This window comes from Vidua chalybeata, chromosome 34 (genome assembly GCF_026979565.1).
Source record: "Vidua chalybeata isolate OUT-0048 chromosome 34, bVidCha1 merged haplotype, whole genome shotgun sequence".
NCBI classification, from domain to species: Eukaryota; Metazoa; Chordata; class Aves; order Passeriformes; family Viduidae; genus Vidua; species Vidua chalybeata.
Window position 1 is genome coordinate 474,264 of NC_071563.1, and position 15,416 is coordinate 489,679.

A 15,416-nucleotide genomic window follows, 5' to 3' on the forward strand; every position below is an offset into this window, starting at 1 on the left:
CCCCCACTGACCCCGCCCCTCCCCCACTGACCCCGCCCCTCCCCCCCCGGTGGGGTGGGGGCGTGGTCACCGATAAGGAGAGGGGCGTGGTCACCGATAAGGAGAGGGGCGGGGTCAGGGTGGGGGCGGGGCAAGCTCACAGATGGGGGAGGGGCGGGGTCACCAATGGGGGGGAGGGGCGGGGTCAGGGATGGGGGAGGGGCGGGGTCAGGGATGGGGGAGGGGCGGGGTCGGGGTGGGGGAGGGGCGTGGGTCGGGTGGGGGAGGGGCGGGGTCTCCGCCCTCACCTGCGGCCATGGCGGCTCCGCGGCCGCGCGCGCTCACCTGGAGCCTCCTGGGGCTGCTCTACCTGCGCGGTGAGTGACGTCATCGCGGGGGGGGGGGGAGCATCCCAAAAACCCCCCAAAATTCCGGGAGCTCGTCCCGAAAAATTCCGGGGTTTTATCCCAAAATTCCGGGATTTTATCCCAAAAAATTGGGGGATTTTATCCCAAAAAATTCCGGGGTTTTATCCCAAAATTGGGGGATTTATCCCAAAAAAATTCTGGGATTTTATTCCAAAATTGGGGGATTTTATCCTAAAATTGGAGGGTTTTATCCCAAAAAATTGGGGGTTTTATCCCAAAAAATTCCGGGGTTTTATCCCAAAATTGAGGGATTTATCCCAAAAAATTCTGGGATTTTATTCCAAAATTGGGGGATTTTATCCCAGAAAAATCCGGGATTTTATCCTAAAATTGGAGGGTTTTATACCAAAAAATTGGGGGTTTTATTCCAAAATTGGGGGATTTTATCCCAAAATATTCCAGGATTTTATCCCAAAACTGAGGAAGTTTATCCCGAAATATTCCGGGACTTTATCCCAAAATTGGGGGATTTTATCCCAAAAAATTCTGGGATTTTATTCCAAAATTGGGGGATTTTATCCCAAAAAATGGGGGATTTTATCCCAAAAATTGGTGGATTTTATCCCAAAACTGGGGGAATTTATCCCCAAAAAATCCGTGATTTTATCCAAAAATTGGGGGATTTTATCCCCAAAAATTCCGGGGTTTTATCCCCAAAAATTCCGGGGTCTTATCCCAAAATTGGGGGATTATATCCCAAAAAATTCCGGGATTTTATCCCAAAATTGGGTGAGTTTATCCCAAAAATTGGAGGATTTTATAAAAAAAAAATTGGGGGATTTTATCCCAAAACTGGGAGATTTTATCCCCAAAAAATCCGGGATTCTATCCCAAAAAATTCCGAGATTTTGTCCCAAAATTCTGGGATTTTATCCCAAAAAAATTCCGGGATTTTATCCCCAAAACCGGGAATTTTATCCCAAAATTCAGGAATTTTATCATCAAAAATTTGAGGGATTTGGAGGCGAAATTCGGGGATTTTCTCCCAAAATCTTCCAGGATTTTATCCCAAAATGTGGCGATTTTATCCCAAAAAAATTCCAGGATTTTATCCCCAAAACCCGGGAATTTTATCCCAAACATTGGAAGGATTTTATCCCGAAAAAATTCAGGAATTTTCTCCCAAAACTGAGGGAATTCATCCCCCAAAAATTCCGGGATTTCTGCCAAAATTCCCCTCCCCCCTTTCCCGCCATTCCCAAATTCCGGGAATTTTTTCCCGCCCATTTTTTCCCGGCAATTCCGCCCCGGCCCCGCCCCCTTTGCTCCCGATCGATTTTTGGGGGCAAATTCCGCGATTTTGGCGCTGCCAGCGCGACCTTCGGCCCCGGATTCCCAAAATTCCCAAAATTCCCGAATTCCCGGATTTCCCCTCCCCCATTCCCATTTTCCCGGATTTTTTCCAATTTTTTTTCCCGACTTTTTCCCCAGATTTCCCATTTTTTCCCCCAAGTCTTCCCAATTTTTCCCCTTCTTTTTCCCCATTTTCCCAAATTTTCCCCGATTTTTCCCCAATTTTTCTCCTCCTTTCCCCCAAATTTTCCCAATTTTTCTCCTCCTTTTTCCCAAATTTCCCCCCTTTTTCCCCAATTTTCCCCAATTTTCCCGTTTTTCCCCATTTCCCCCAAGTTTTCCCAAATTTCCTCATTTTTTCCCCAAATTTCCCCATTTTCCCCAATTTTTCTCCTCCTTTTCCCCAAATTTTCCCAAATTTTCTCCTCCCTTCACCCAAATTTTCCCGATTTTTCCCAATTTCCCCCCAGAATTCCCGGATTTCCCGTCCCCCATTCCCATTTTCCCGACTTTTTTCCCAAATTTTCCCAAATTTCCCATTTTTTTCCCCCAAATTTTCCCAATTTTGCTCCTCCTTTTCCCAAAATTTCCCCAAATTATCCCAATTTTCCCCCTTTTTCCCCCAAATTTTCCCAATTTTTCTCCTTATTTTCCCCAAATTTTCCCCAAATTTTCCCAAAATTTCCCACATTCCCCCCCCTTTTTCCCCCAATTTCTCCCCATTTCCCCCCTTTTCCCCCCAAGTTTTCCCAAATTTCCCTTTTTTTCCCAATTTTTCTCCTCTCTTCCCCCAAATTTTCCCGATTTTTCCCAATTTCCCCCAGAATTCCCGGATTTCCCCTCCCCCTCCCCATTTTCCCAGATTTTTTCCCATTTTTCCCCATTTCCCGACTTTTTCCCCCCAAATTTTCCTCATTTTTTCTCGAATTTTCTCCTCGTTTCCCCAAATTTTCCCCAATTTTTCTCCTCCTTTTTCCCAATTTTTCCCAAATTCCCCCCCTTTTTTCCCGAATTTCCCCCTTTTCCCTCCTTTTCCCCCCACGTTTTCCCAAATTCCCCTTTTTTCCCCCAAATTTCCCCAAATTTTCCCAATTTTTCTCCTCCCTTTTCCCCATTTTCCCAAATTTTCCCAATTTTGCTCCTCCTTTTCCCAAAATTTCCCCAAATTATCCCAAATTTCCCCCTTTTCCCCCCAAATTTTCCCAATTTTTCCCCCTCCTTTTCCCAAATTTTCCCAAATTTTCCCAATTTTCCCCATTTCCCCCCTTTTTCCCCCACGTTTTCCCAAATTTCCCCCCTTTCCCCCCCAATTTCCCCCATTTTCCCATTTTTTCTCCTCCTTTTCCCCAAATTTTCCCATTTCCCCCAAATTTTCCCACTTCTTACCCAAATTTTCCCAAATTTCCTCCTTTTATTCCCAAATTTTCCCAATTACTTCCCATTTTTCCAAAATTTTCCCAAATTCCCCCTTTTTTTTCCCCAGATTTCCCCAATTTTCCCTCAAATTTTCTCCTTTCCCCCATTTTTCCCGATTTCCCCCTCCTTTTCCCCAAATTTTCCCAAATTTCCCAATTTTCCCCATTTTTTCCCCTCCTTTTCCCCAAATTTTCCCAAATTTCCCCTTTTTTTCCCAATTTTCCCCAAATTTCCTCCTTTTATTCCCAAATTTTCCCCTTTTCCCCCCAAATTTCCCCCATTTTCTCCCAAATTTTCTCCTCATTTTCCCCAAGTTTTCTGACATTATCCCAATTTTTCCCCTTTTTCCCCAAATTTTCCCAATTTTTCTCCTCCTTTCCCCCAAATTTTCCCTTTTTTTCCCAAATTTGCCCCTCCATTTTCCCAAATTTCCTCCATTTTTCCCAATTTTCCCCATTTTTCCCAATTTTTCTCCTTTTCCCGGATTTCCGGGATTTTCCCGATTTTCCGCCTCCTTTTCCCGACTTTTCTCCGCTTTTTCCCATTTCCTTCCATTTCCCCCCATTCTTCTCCCGTTCCCCTTCCCCATTCCCCAAATCCGCTCACCTGAACCCACCTGAGCTCACCTGAGCTCACCTGTGCTCACCTGAACCCACCTGAGCTCACCTGAGCTCACCTGTGCTCACCTGTGCTCACCTGTGCTCACCTGAACCCACCTGAGCTCACCTGAACCCACCTGAGCTCACCTGTGCTCACCTGTGCTCACCTGAACCCACCTGTGCTCACCTGTGCTCACCTGTGCTCACCTGAACCCACCTGTGCTCACCTGTGCTCACCTGAGCTCACCTGTCCATACCTGAGCTCACCTGAGCTCACCTGAGCTCACCTGTGCTCACCTGTCCATACCTGAGCTCACCTGTGCTCACCTGTCCATACCTGAGCTCACCTGTGCTCACCTGTGCTCACCTGAACCCACCTGTGCTCACCTGTCCATACCTGTGCTCACCTGTGCTCACCTGTGCTCACCTGAACCCACCTGTGCTCACCTGTCCATACCTGTGCTCACCTGAACCCACCTGTGCACACCTGAACCCACCTGAGCTCACCTGTGCTCACCTGTGCACACCTGAGCTCACCTGTGCTCACCTGTCCATACCTGAGCTCACCTGTGCTCACCTGAACCCACCTGTGCTCACCTGAGCTCACCTGAGCTCACCTGAACCCACCTGTGCACACCTGAGCTCACCTGAACCCACCTGTGCTCACCTGTGCTCACCTGTCCATACCTGAGCTCACCTGTGCTCACCTGGGGCACACCTGAGCTCACCTGTGCTCACCTGTGCTCACCTGAGCTCACCTGTCCATACCTGAGCTCACCTGAGCTCACCTGAGCTCACCTGTGCTCACCTGTGCTCACCTGGGCTCACCTGTCCATACCTGTGCTCACCTGAGCTCACCTGTCCATACCTGAGCTCACCTGTGCTCACCTGTGCTCACCTGTCCACGTCTCACCTGAGCTCACCTGAGCTCACCTGTCCATACCTGAGCTCACCTGAGCTCACCTGTGCTCACCTGTCCATACCTGTGCTCACCTGTCCATGTCTCACCTGAGCTCACCTGTTCTTTCTCTTTCCCACAGGTGCGCTGTGTGCAGGTGAGTCTGAACAGGTGAGCTCAGGTGTGCCCAGGTGAGACATGGACAGGTGAGAACAGGTGTCCCCAGGTGTGCCCAGGTGTGTTCCAGGTGTGTCCCGAGGTATCCCCAGGTGTGTCCAGGTGTGTCCAGGTGTGTTCCAGGTGTGCCCAGGTGAGACACGGACAGGTGAGCTCAGATGTGTCTCAGGTGTGTCCCTGAGCAGACCTGAGCACACCTAGAACACACCTGGGCACACCTGGGGACACCTGGGACACACCTGGGCACACCTGGGCACACCTGGGACACACCTGGGGACACCTGGGCACACCTGGGCACACCTGGGCACGCCTGGGCACACCTGGGCACGCCTGGGCACACCTGGGACACACCTGGGCACACCTGGGGACACCTGGGACACACCTGGGCACACCTGGGCACGCCTGGGCACACCTGGGACACACCTGGGCACACCTGGCACACCTGGGACACACCTGGGACACACCTGGGGACACCTGGGGACACCTGGGATACACCTGAGCTCACCTGGGCGCACCTGTGGGTGCTGAGCCCCGCCCAGGTGCTGCCTCAGCCTCTCCTCAGGTGCCCCTCCCTCACCTGAGCCCCCCAGGTGCCCCCAGCCCCTCCCCCAGCCCCAGGCCCCGCCCAGGTGAGCTCACCTGTCTCTGTTCTGTGTTCCAGGTGTGCTCCCAGGTGTGACCCCGGAACCCTCAGGTGAGCCCTGACACCCCCAGGTGAGCCCTGGTGCCCAGGTGAGCGCAGACAGGTGAGCTCAGGTGTGCCCAGGTGTGCCCATGTGAGCTCAGGTGTGCCCAGGTGTGCCCAGGTGTGTTCCAGGTGTGCTCAGGTGTGCCCAGGTGAGCTCAGGTGTGCTCAGGTGTGCCCAGGTGTGCCCATGTGAGCTCAGGTGTGCTCAGGTGTGCCCAGGTGTGTTCCAGGTGTGCCCAGGTGTGCCCAGGTGAGCTCAGGTGTGCCCAGGTGTGCCCAGGTGAGCTCAGGTGTGCTCAGGTGTGCCCAGGTGTGTTCCAGGTGTGCTCAGGTGTGCTCAGGTGTACCCAGGTGTGTTCCAGGTGAGCTCAGGTGTGCCCAGGTGTGTTCCAGGTGTGTTCCAGGTGTGCTCAGGTGTGCTCAGGTGTACCCAGGTGTGCCCAGGTGTGCCCAGGTGTGCCCAGGTGAGCTCAGGTGCACTCAGGTGTGCAGTGCACAGGTGAGCCATGGACAGGTGAGCACAGACAGGTGAGACTGGCCAGTGAGAGTGGGCAGGTGTGATATGACCAGGTGTGCTCAGGTGCGCAGGTGTGCGCTGCACCGGTGAGACTGGACAGGTGCACATGGACAGGATAGGCTGGACAGGTGTGCAGGTGTGCTGTGCGCAGGAGAGACTGGGCAGGTGAGCTCAGGTTTGGACAGGTGTGCAAAGGTATGGACAGGTGAGCCCAGGTGTGCCCAGGTGAGCTCAGGTGTGCTGTATCTGTGCCCAGGTGAGCTCAGGAGCACTCAGGTGTGCCCAGGTGAGCTCAGGTGTGCCCAGGTGAGCTCAGGTGCACTCAGGTGTGCCCAGGTGTGCCCAGGTGAGCTCAGGTGTGCTCAGGTGTGCTGTATCTATGCTCAGGTGTGCCCAGGTGTGCCCAGGTGAGCTCAGGTGTGCTCAGGTGTGCTGTATCTGTGCTCAGGTGTGCCCAGGTGAGCTCAGGTGTGCTGTATCTATGCCCAGGTGAGCTCAGGTGTGTCTCAGGTGTGCTCAGGTGAGCTCAGGTGTGCTGTATCTATGCCCAGGTGAGCTCAGGTGTGCTGTATCTGTGCTCAGGTGTGCCCAGGTGAGCTCAGGTGCGCCACTCCCACCTTTCCCCCCAGGTGCCGCCCCCTGGCTGCCGGAATCGCCGCAGGCGCCTCCCCAGGGAACGGCGCAGGTGCGGCCACAGGAACCCACACAGGTGAGGGCACGGGACAGGGCACAGGTGAGGGCACAGGTGTGCCCACAGGTGACCCCCAGGTGTTCCCAGGTGTGCCCAGGTGATCCCCAGGTGTGCCCAGGTGTATCCCAGGTGTGCCCAGGTGTGCCCCAGGTGTGCCCAGGTGTGCCCAGGTGTGCCCCAGGTGTGCCCCAGGTGTGCCCAGGTGTTCCCCAGGTGTGCCCCAGGTGTTCCCCAGGTGTTCCCCAGGTGTGCCCAGGTGTGCCCCAGGTGTGCCCAGGTGTGCCCAGGTGTGCCCCAGGTGTGCCCCAGGTGTGCCCAGGTGTTCCCCAGGTGTGCCCCAGGTGTTCCCCAGGTGTGCCCCAGGTGTTCCCCAGGTGTTCCCCAGGTGTGCCCAGGTGTTCCCAGGTGTGCCCAGGTGTGCCCAGGTGTTCCCCAGGTGTTCCCAGGTGTGCCCAGGTGTTCCCCAGGTGTTCCCAGGTGTGCCCAGGTGTTCCCCAGGTGTTCCCAGGTGTGCCCAGGTGTGCCCAGGTGTTCCCCAGGTGTTCCCCAGGTGTTCCTCAGGTGTGCCCTGGTGTGCCCATGTGATGCCCACGTGCATTCCCAGGTGCACCCACAGGTGTTCCTCAGGTGATTCCCGAGGTAGATCCCCAGGTGTATCCCAGGTGTTCCCAGGTGTGCCCAGGTGTTCCCCAGGTGAATGCCCAGGTGTGCCCAGGTGTATCCCAGGTGTGCCCAGGTGTTCCCCAGGTGAATGCCCAGGTGTGCCCAGGTGTTCCCCAGGTGTGCCCAGGTGTTCCCCAGGTGACCCCCAGCTGTGCCCACAGGTGACCGCCCAGGTGAGCACCCCGGTGGACGCCCAGGTGGATGCCCAGGACCAGCTGAAGGTAAGGCCCAGGTGAGCTCAGGTGAGCTCAGGTGTGCCCCAGGTGCCCCCAGGTGAGCTCAGGTGTCCCCAGGTGAGCTCAGGTGTGCCCCAGGCGAGCTCAGGTGAGCTCAGGTGTGCCCCAGGCGAGCTCAGGTGCCCCAGGTGAGCTCAGGTGAGCTCAGGTGCCCCAGGTGAGCTCAGGTGTGCCCCAGGTGTGCCCCAGGTGAGCTCAGGTGAGCTCAGGTGTGCCCGGAGGTGCCCCCAGGTGAGCTCAGGTGTGCCCCCAGGTGCCCCCAGGTGATCTCAGGTGTGCCCGCAGGTGATCTCAGGTGTGCCCGCAGGTGTGCTCAGGTGTGCCCTCAGGTGAGCTCAGGTGCCCCCAGGTGAGCTCAGGTGTGCCCGCAGGTGCGGCTGGTGAACGGCTCCTCCAGGTGCGTGGGCAGGGTGGAGGTGCTGCACAAGCACAGGTGGGGCTCGGTCTGCGACGACACCTGGGACATGGCGGACGCACAGGTGAGCGGGGACACCTGGGGACACCTGGGATACACCTGGGGACACCTGGGGAACACCTGGGGACACCTGGGGAACACCTGGGGACACCTGGGACACACCTGGGAAACACCTGGGGGGCAGCTGGGGACACCTGGGACACACCTGGGGATACCTGGGGATACCTGGGGATACCTGGGACACACCTGTGATACACCTGGGGATGCACCTGGGACACACCTGGGACACACCTGGGACACACCTGGGACACACCTGGGGACACCTGGGCACACCTGGGACACACCTGGGACACACCTGGCACACCTGGGCACACCTGGGACACACCTGGGGACACCTGGGCACACCTGGGGACACACCTGGGACACACCTGGGGACACCTGGGCACACCTGGGACACCTGGGCACACCTGGGGACACACCTGGGACACACCTGGGGACACCTGGGCACACCTGGGGACACCTGGGCACACCTGGGCTCACCTGCCCCGCCGTCTCACCTGTCCCCTCCCCCGTACAGGTGATCTGCCGTCACCTGGGCTGCGGCTCCGCCCTGGCCGCCCCCGGCCACGCCCACTTCGGCCCGGGGGCGGGGCCCATCTGGCTGGACGGGACGCACTGCACAGGTGAGGAGCTCACCTTGGCCAGGTGCCAGCTGCACACCTGGGGCGAGCACAACTGCGCCCACAGCGAGGACGCCGGCGCCGTCTGCTCAGGTGAGCGCGGGGGGGACAGGTGAGGGGCAGGTGAGGGACAGGTGAGGGGACAGGTGAGGGACAGGTGAGGGGCAGGTGAGGGGACAGGTGAGGGACAGGTGAGGGGCAGGTGAGGGACAGGTGAGCTCAGGTGGGACAGGTGAGGGACAGGTGAGGGACAGGTGAGGGGCAGGTGGGCTCAGGTGAGTGCAGGTGGGTTCAGGTGTGCTCAGGTGTGCTCAGGTACCCCCAGGTGTCCCCAGGTGTGCCCAGGTGTGCCCAGGTTCACTCACCTGCCCCTAGATGTGCCCAGGTGTCCCCATGTCCCCCCAGGTGTACTCAGGTGCTCCCCAGGTGCCCCCAGGTGTGCCCAGGTGCCCCCAGGTGTGCCCAGGTGCCCCCAGGTGTGCCCAGGTGCGCCCAGGTGCGCCCAGGTGTGCTCACCTGCCCCCAGGTGTGCCCAGGTGTGCCCAGGTGTGCTCACCTGCCCCCAGGTGTGCCCATGTCCCCCCAGGTGTGCCCAGGTGTGCTCACCTGCCCCCAGGTGTGCCCATGTCCCCCCAGGTGTGCCCAGGTGTGCCCAGGTGTGCCCAGGTGTGCCTGACGCTCTCCCCTCCCCGCAGGTGCCGACCCCCCCCAGGTGCGGCTGCGGGGCGGCCCCGGGCCCTGCGCGGGGCAGGTGCAGGTGCTGCTGCAGCGCACCTGGCTGCAGGTGTGCGGCCTCACCTGGGGGCTGCCCGAGGCGCAGGTGCTGTGCCGGCAGCTGGGCTGCGGCCCCGCCCTCAGCGCACCTGTGGGGCCGCACCTGCCCGGGCAGCCCTACCTGGCCGAGCTCACCTGCCGGGGCTCCGAGCAGCTGCTGCTCGAGTGCCGCGGGCTCCGCCCAGGTACCTGCGCCTCAGGTGCGGCCGCCGCCGTCGCCTGCGCCGAGCTGCCAGGTGAGCGGCGCAGCTGCGGGCAGGTGGGCTGGGATGGGCGGGGCGTGGTCACCTGTGCTCACCTGTCCTTACCTGTGATTATCTATCTCACCTGTGCTCACCTGTCCTTACCTGTGCTCACCTGTCCTTACCTGTGATCATCTATCTCACCTGTGCTCACCTGTCCTTACCTGTGATCACCTGTCCTCACCTGTGATCATCTATCTCACCTCTCCTTACCTGTCCTCACCTGTGATCTGCTGTCTTGACCTGTCTCTCACCTGTCCCACCCCTCTCACCTGTCTGCTCACCTGTCCCACCTGCCCTTACCTGTCCTGCCCATCCCTCACCCGTCCCACCTGTCCCACCTGTCCTCACCTGTCTCACCTGTCCTCACCTGTCCCACCTGTCCCACCTGTCTCACCTGTCCTTACCTGTCTCACACCTGTCCATCTCACCTGTATCTCACCTAGCCATCCCTCACCTGTCTCACCTGTCCTTGTCTCACCTCTCACCTGTCTGTCTCACTTGTCCTTGTCTCACCTGTCTGCCTCACCTGTCTCACCTGTGTCACCTGTCTCACCTGTCCATCTCTCACCTGTCCATGTCTCACCTGTCTGTCTCACCTGTATCTCACCTAGCCATCCCTTACCTGTCTCACCTGTCCATGTCTCACCTGTCTGCCTCACCTGTATATCTCACCTGTCTCACCTGTCTGTGTCTCACCTGTCTGTCTCACCTGTCTCACCTGTCCATGTCTCACCTGTCTCACCTGTCTGTCTCACCTGTCCATGTCTCACCTGTCCATGTCTCACCTGTCTCACCTGTCCATGTCTCACCTGTCTCACCTGTCCATGTCTCACCTGTCTGTCTCACCTGTCCATGTCTCACCTGTCCATGTCTCACCTGTCTCACCTGTCTGTCTCACCTGTCTCACCTGTCCATGTCTCACCTGTCCATGTCTCACCTGTCTGTCTCACCTGTCTCACCTGTCCATGTCTCACCTGTCTCACCTGTCTGTCTCACCTGTCCATGTCTCACCTGTCCATGTCTCACCTGTCTCACCTGTCCATGTCTCACCTGTCTCACCTGTCCATGTCTCACCTGTCCATCTCTCACCTGTCTCACCTGTCTGTGTCTCACCTGTCTCACCTGTCTGTCTCACCTGTCCATGTCTCACCTGTCCATCTCTCACCTGTCTCACCTGTCCATGTCTCACCTGTCTCACCTGTCTGTCTCACCTGTCCATGTCTCACCTGTCTCACCTGTCCATCTCTCACCTGTCTCACCTGTCCATGTCTCACCTGTCTCACCTGTCTGTCTCACCTGTCCATCTCTCACCTGTCTCACCTGTCCATGTCTCACCTGTCTCACCTGTCTGTGTCTCACCTGTCTCACCTGTCTGTGTCTCACCTGTCTGTCTCACCTGTCCATGTCTCACCTGTCTGTCTCACCTGTCCATGTCTCACCTGTCCATGTCTCACCTGTCTGTCTCACCTGTCCATGTCTCACCTGTCTCACCTGTCTCACCTGTCCATGTCTCACCTGTCTCACCTGTCCATGTCTCACCTGTCCATGTCTCACCTGTCTCACCTGTCCATGTCTCACCTGTCCATGTCTCACCTGTCTGTCTCACCTGTCTCACCTGTCCATGTCTCACCTGTGTCTCACCTGTCCATGTCTCACCTGTCCATGTCTCACCTGTCCATGTCTCACCTGTGTCTCACCTGTCCATGTCTCACCTGTCTCACCTGTCCATGTCTCACCTGTCTCACCTGTGCAGCCCCGCCCGATTCCTGCTCGCTGCTGGGGGCGCTGCTGGGGGTGGGGGCGGGGCTCTGCGGGGCCCTGCTGGGCCTTTACCTGTGCGCCAGGTGCGCCAGGTGCGCCCCCCCCCGCCGGGGCCGGCCACGCCCAGGTACGGCTCAGGGCACCCCGAAACCCCAAAATTCCCCCCAAAATCCCCAAAATTCCCCCCCAAAAAACCCAAAATTCCCCAAAATCCCCCCAAAATTCCCCCCCAAAAAACCCAAAATTCCCCAAAATCCCCCCAAAATTCCCCCCAAAATCCCCAAAATCCCCCCAAAAAACACCAAAATCCCCCCAAAATTCCCCCCAAAATCCCCAAAATTCCCCCCAAAAAACACCAAAATCCCCCCAAAATTCCCCCAAAATCCCCAAAATTCCCCAAAATCCCTGCAAAACGGCTTAGGGGACCCCGAAACCCGAAAACCCCAAAATTCCCCCCCAAAAAACCCCAAAATTTCCCAAAATCCCCCCGAAATCCCCCCAAAACGGCTCAGGGCACCCCGAAACCCCAAACCCCAAAATCCCCCCAAAATCCCCCCAAAATCCCCCAAAATCCCCCAAATCCCCCAAAATCCCCCCAAAATCCCCAAAATTCCCCCCAAAAAAAACCCAAAATTCCCCAGAATTCCCCCAAAATCCCCAAAATTCCCCAAAATCCTCAAAATTCCCCCCAAAAAAACCAAAATTCCCCCCAAATCCCCAAAATTCCCCAAAATTTCCAAAATCCCAAAAATTCCCCCCCCCCCAAAAAAACAAAATTCCTCAAAATTCCCCCAAAATTCCCCAAAATTCCCAAAATTCCCCCCAAAAAAACCTCAAAAACGGCTCAGGAGACCCCGAAACGCCCCAAAATTCCCCCCAAAATGACTCAGGTGACCCCAAAAAACCCCAAATCCCCCCAAAAACCTAAAAAATCTCCAAAAACCCCCAAAATGGCTCAGGTAACCCCGAAAACCCCAAAAATTCCCCAAAATCCCCCCAAAAATCACCCAAAGGACCCCAAAATGCCCAAAATCTCCCCCAAAAGGGCCCAGGAGACCCCAAAATCACCAAATTTCCTCCCAAAACGGCTCAGGGGACCCCAAAAACCCCCAAATCCCCCCCAAAATGGTTCAGGGGACCCCGAAAACCCCAAAAACCCCAAAATCCCCCCCAAAACCACTCAGGTGATCCCAAAATGCCCCAAAATGCTTCAGAGGACCCCAAAAACCCCAAATACCCCCCAAAAAATGACTCAGGGAATGCCAAAAACCCCAAAATCCCCCCCAAAAACGGCTCAGGGGACCCCGAAAAAACCCAAAATCCCCAAAATTCCCCCCAAATCACTCAGGGGACACCAAAAGTCCCAAAATCGTTTCAGGGGACCCCAAAATCCCCCCCAAAATCTCCCCAAAAACGGCTCAGCGGACCCCAAAAGCCCCAAAATCCGACCCCAAAATTGCCCCAAAAACTGCTCAAGTGACCCCCAAAAACCCCAAAAATCCCTCAAATCCCCCCAAAAATCACTCAAAGGACCCCACAATGCCCAAAATCTCCCCAAAAACGGCTCAGGGGACCCCAAAATTCTCCCAAAAACCGGCTCAGGTGACCCCGAAAACCCAAAAACTCCCCCCCAAATCCCCCCAAAAACCCCAAAATTTCCCCCCAAAACAGATCAGGGGACCCCAAAAACCCCAAAATTCCCCCCAGAATCCCCCCCAAAACGGAGCAGGTGACCCAAAAAAAAAGCCCAAAAACCCCCAAATCATCCCAAAAACGGCTCAAGGGACCCCGAAAACCCCAAAATCCCCAAAATTCCGCCCAAAATCCCCCCAAAAATGGCTCAGGGGACCCCAAAAAAACCCCAAATCCACCCCAGCCCCCCCAGGGACCCCCAAATCCTCCCCGAATTCTCCAAGAACCCCCCAAAGATCCCCCCAAAATCCCTCCCAAAAATCCACCCAAATCCCCCCAAAATTCCCCCAAATTCCCCAAATCCCCCCAAAATCGCCCCAAAAATTCCCCAAAATCCCCCAAATTCCCCCCAAATTCCCCAAAATCCCCCCCAAACCCCCCTAAAATCCCCCAAGACCCGACCAAAATCCCAAAATTCCCCCAAACCCCCCCAAATCCCCCCAAAATCGCCCCAAAAATTCCCCCCAAATCCCCAGATTTTCCCCCAAAATCCCCCCAAATCCCCCCCAAACCCCAAAACCCCCGAAAATCCCCCGAAATTCCCCCAATATCTCCCAAAATCCCCCCCAAAATCGCCCCAAATTCCCCCCGGAACCCACCCAAATTCCCCAATATCCCCCAAAACTCGACCAAAATCCCCAAATCTCCCCAAATTCCCCCCAAATTCCCCCAAAATCCCCCAAATTCCCCCCAAATCCCCCTCAAAATCCCCCCAAAATCCCCAAATCCCCCCAAAATCCCCCCAAATCCCCCCCAAATCCCCCCCAAAATCCCCCCAAAATCCCCCAAAATCCCCCAAATCCCCCTCAAAATCCCCCCAAAATCCTTTCCCGGGGTCCCGAGGGGTTTTGGGGGATTTTTGGGGGCATTTTGGAGAATTTGGGGTCCCTGGGGGGGAGTCTTGAGGAATTTGGGGCGGATTTGGGGGGTCCTGGGAGGGGTTTGGGGGGGATTTGGGAGATTTTGGGGGGTCCTGAGGAATTTGGGAGGAATTCTGGGGAGGGATTTGGGGGAATTTAGGGGGGTCCTGAAGGTTTTTGGGGTGGATTTTGGGGGTCCCTGGGGGGATTTTGGGGGGGTGTTTTGGGGAATTTGGGGGGATTTGGGAATTTGGGGAATTTAGGGAATTTTGGGGGGGGGTCTTGAGGAATTTGGGGGGGATTTGGGGGGGGGATTTGGGGGGATTTGGGGGAATTTTGGGGGAATTTTGGGGGGATTTTGGGGAATCCCTGGGGGGTCTCAGGGAATCCGGGGGTCCCTGGAGGAGATTTTGGGAGGATTTGGGGAAATTGGGGCGATTTTGGGGGAAATTCGGGAGATTTGGGGATTTTGGGGGGGAATTTGGGGGATTTTGGGGAATTTTGGGGTCCCCAGGTGGATTTTGGGTGGATTTTGGGGGGATTTTGGGTGGATTTGGGATGGAATTTTGGGGGTTTGGGGGTCCCTGGGGGGATTTTAGGTGGAATTTTGGGGGAATTTTGGGGATTTTGGGGTCCCTGGGCAGGATTTTGGGGGGATTTTGGGGCAATTTAGGGGAATTTGGGGGGATTTTGGGGTCCCTGGGTGGATTTGGGGGTCCCTGGGTGGGATTTTGGGAATTTTGGGGTCCCTGGATGGATTTTGGGGGGATTTTGGGATCTCTGGGAGGATTTGGGGGGAATTTTGGTGATTTTGGGGTCCCTGTCTGGATTTTGGGGTTCCTTGGTTGGTTTTTTGGGGATTTTGGGGGGATTTGGAGGATTTTGGGGTCCCTGAGTGGGATTTTGGGCTGATTTTGGGGGATTTCGGGGATTTTGGGGGGATTTTGGGTGGATTTTGGGGTCCCTGTCTGGATTTGGGGGATTTTGGGGGATTTTGGGGTCCCTGGAGGGGATTTGGGGGATTTGGGGGGATTTTGGGGATTTTGGGGTCCCTGGGGGGGTCCCGGGCGGGTTTCGGGGTCTCCCCTCCCCCCCTGACCCTGCCCCTCCCCCCCAGGTGAGCCCCTGCTGGCCCCGGGCTCGGAGGGGCCCTGACCCCGGGAAACCAGTACGGACCAGTACGGACCAGTACGGACCAGTACGGACCAGTATAAACCAGTACGGACCAGTATGGACCAGTACGGACCAGTACGGACCAGTATAAACCAGTACGGACCAGTATAAATCAGTATGGACCAATTAAAAACCAGTAAAAAACCAGTATGGACCAGTACAAACCAGTAAAAGCCTGGAAAAATGCAATAAAAACCATTAAAAATCAATATAGACCAGTATAAACCAGTA

General features: G+C 56.1%; 1 protein-coding gene across 1 annotated transcript; it reads left to right on the forward strand.

Annotated features, from left to right (window-relative positions):
* Positions 1 to 268: 268 nt before the first annotated feature.
* LOC128802132 (scavenger receptor cysteine-rich domain-containing group B protein-like) lies at positions 269 to 15,394 on the forward strand. The gene is made up of 9 exons (XM_053968351.1): positions 269 to 356; positions 4,756 to 4,770; positions 6,625 to 6,704; positions 7,511 to 7,570; positions 7,957 to 8,064; positions 8,578 to 8,773; positions 9,376 to 9,690; positions 11,453 to 11,587; positions 15,130 to 15,394. The coding sequence occupies exons 1-9, from the start codon at positions 296 to 298 to the stop codon at positions 15,165 to 15,167; spliced, it is 1,008 nt and encodes a 335-aa protein (XP_053824326.1). The 5' UTR covers positions 269 to 295; the 3' UTR covers positions 15,168 to 15,394.
* The last annotated feature ends 22 nt before the right edge of the window (positions 15,395 to 15,416 follow it).

What these genes read in the sequence shown, in the direction of transcription:
- LOC128802132 (XM_053968351.1), top strand. Translation starts at nt 296, where the DNA reads ATGGCGGCTCCGCGGCCGCGCGCGCTCACCTGGAGCCTCCTGGGGCTG. An exon ending in ATGCCCAGGACCAGCTGAAG is followed by an intron (nt 7,571 to 7,956) that starts GTAAGGCCCAGG and finishes GTGTGCCCGCAG; the next exon opens with GTGCGGCTGGTGAACGGCTC. An exon ending in CGCCTGCGCCGAGCTGCCAG is followed by an intron (nt 9,691 to 11,452) that starts GTGAGCGGCGCA and finishes TCACCTGTGCAG; the next exon opens with CCCCGCCCGATTCCTGCTCG.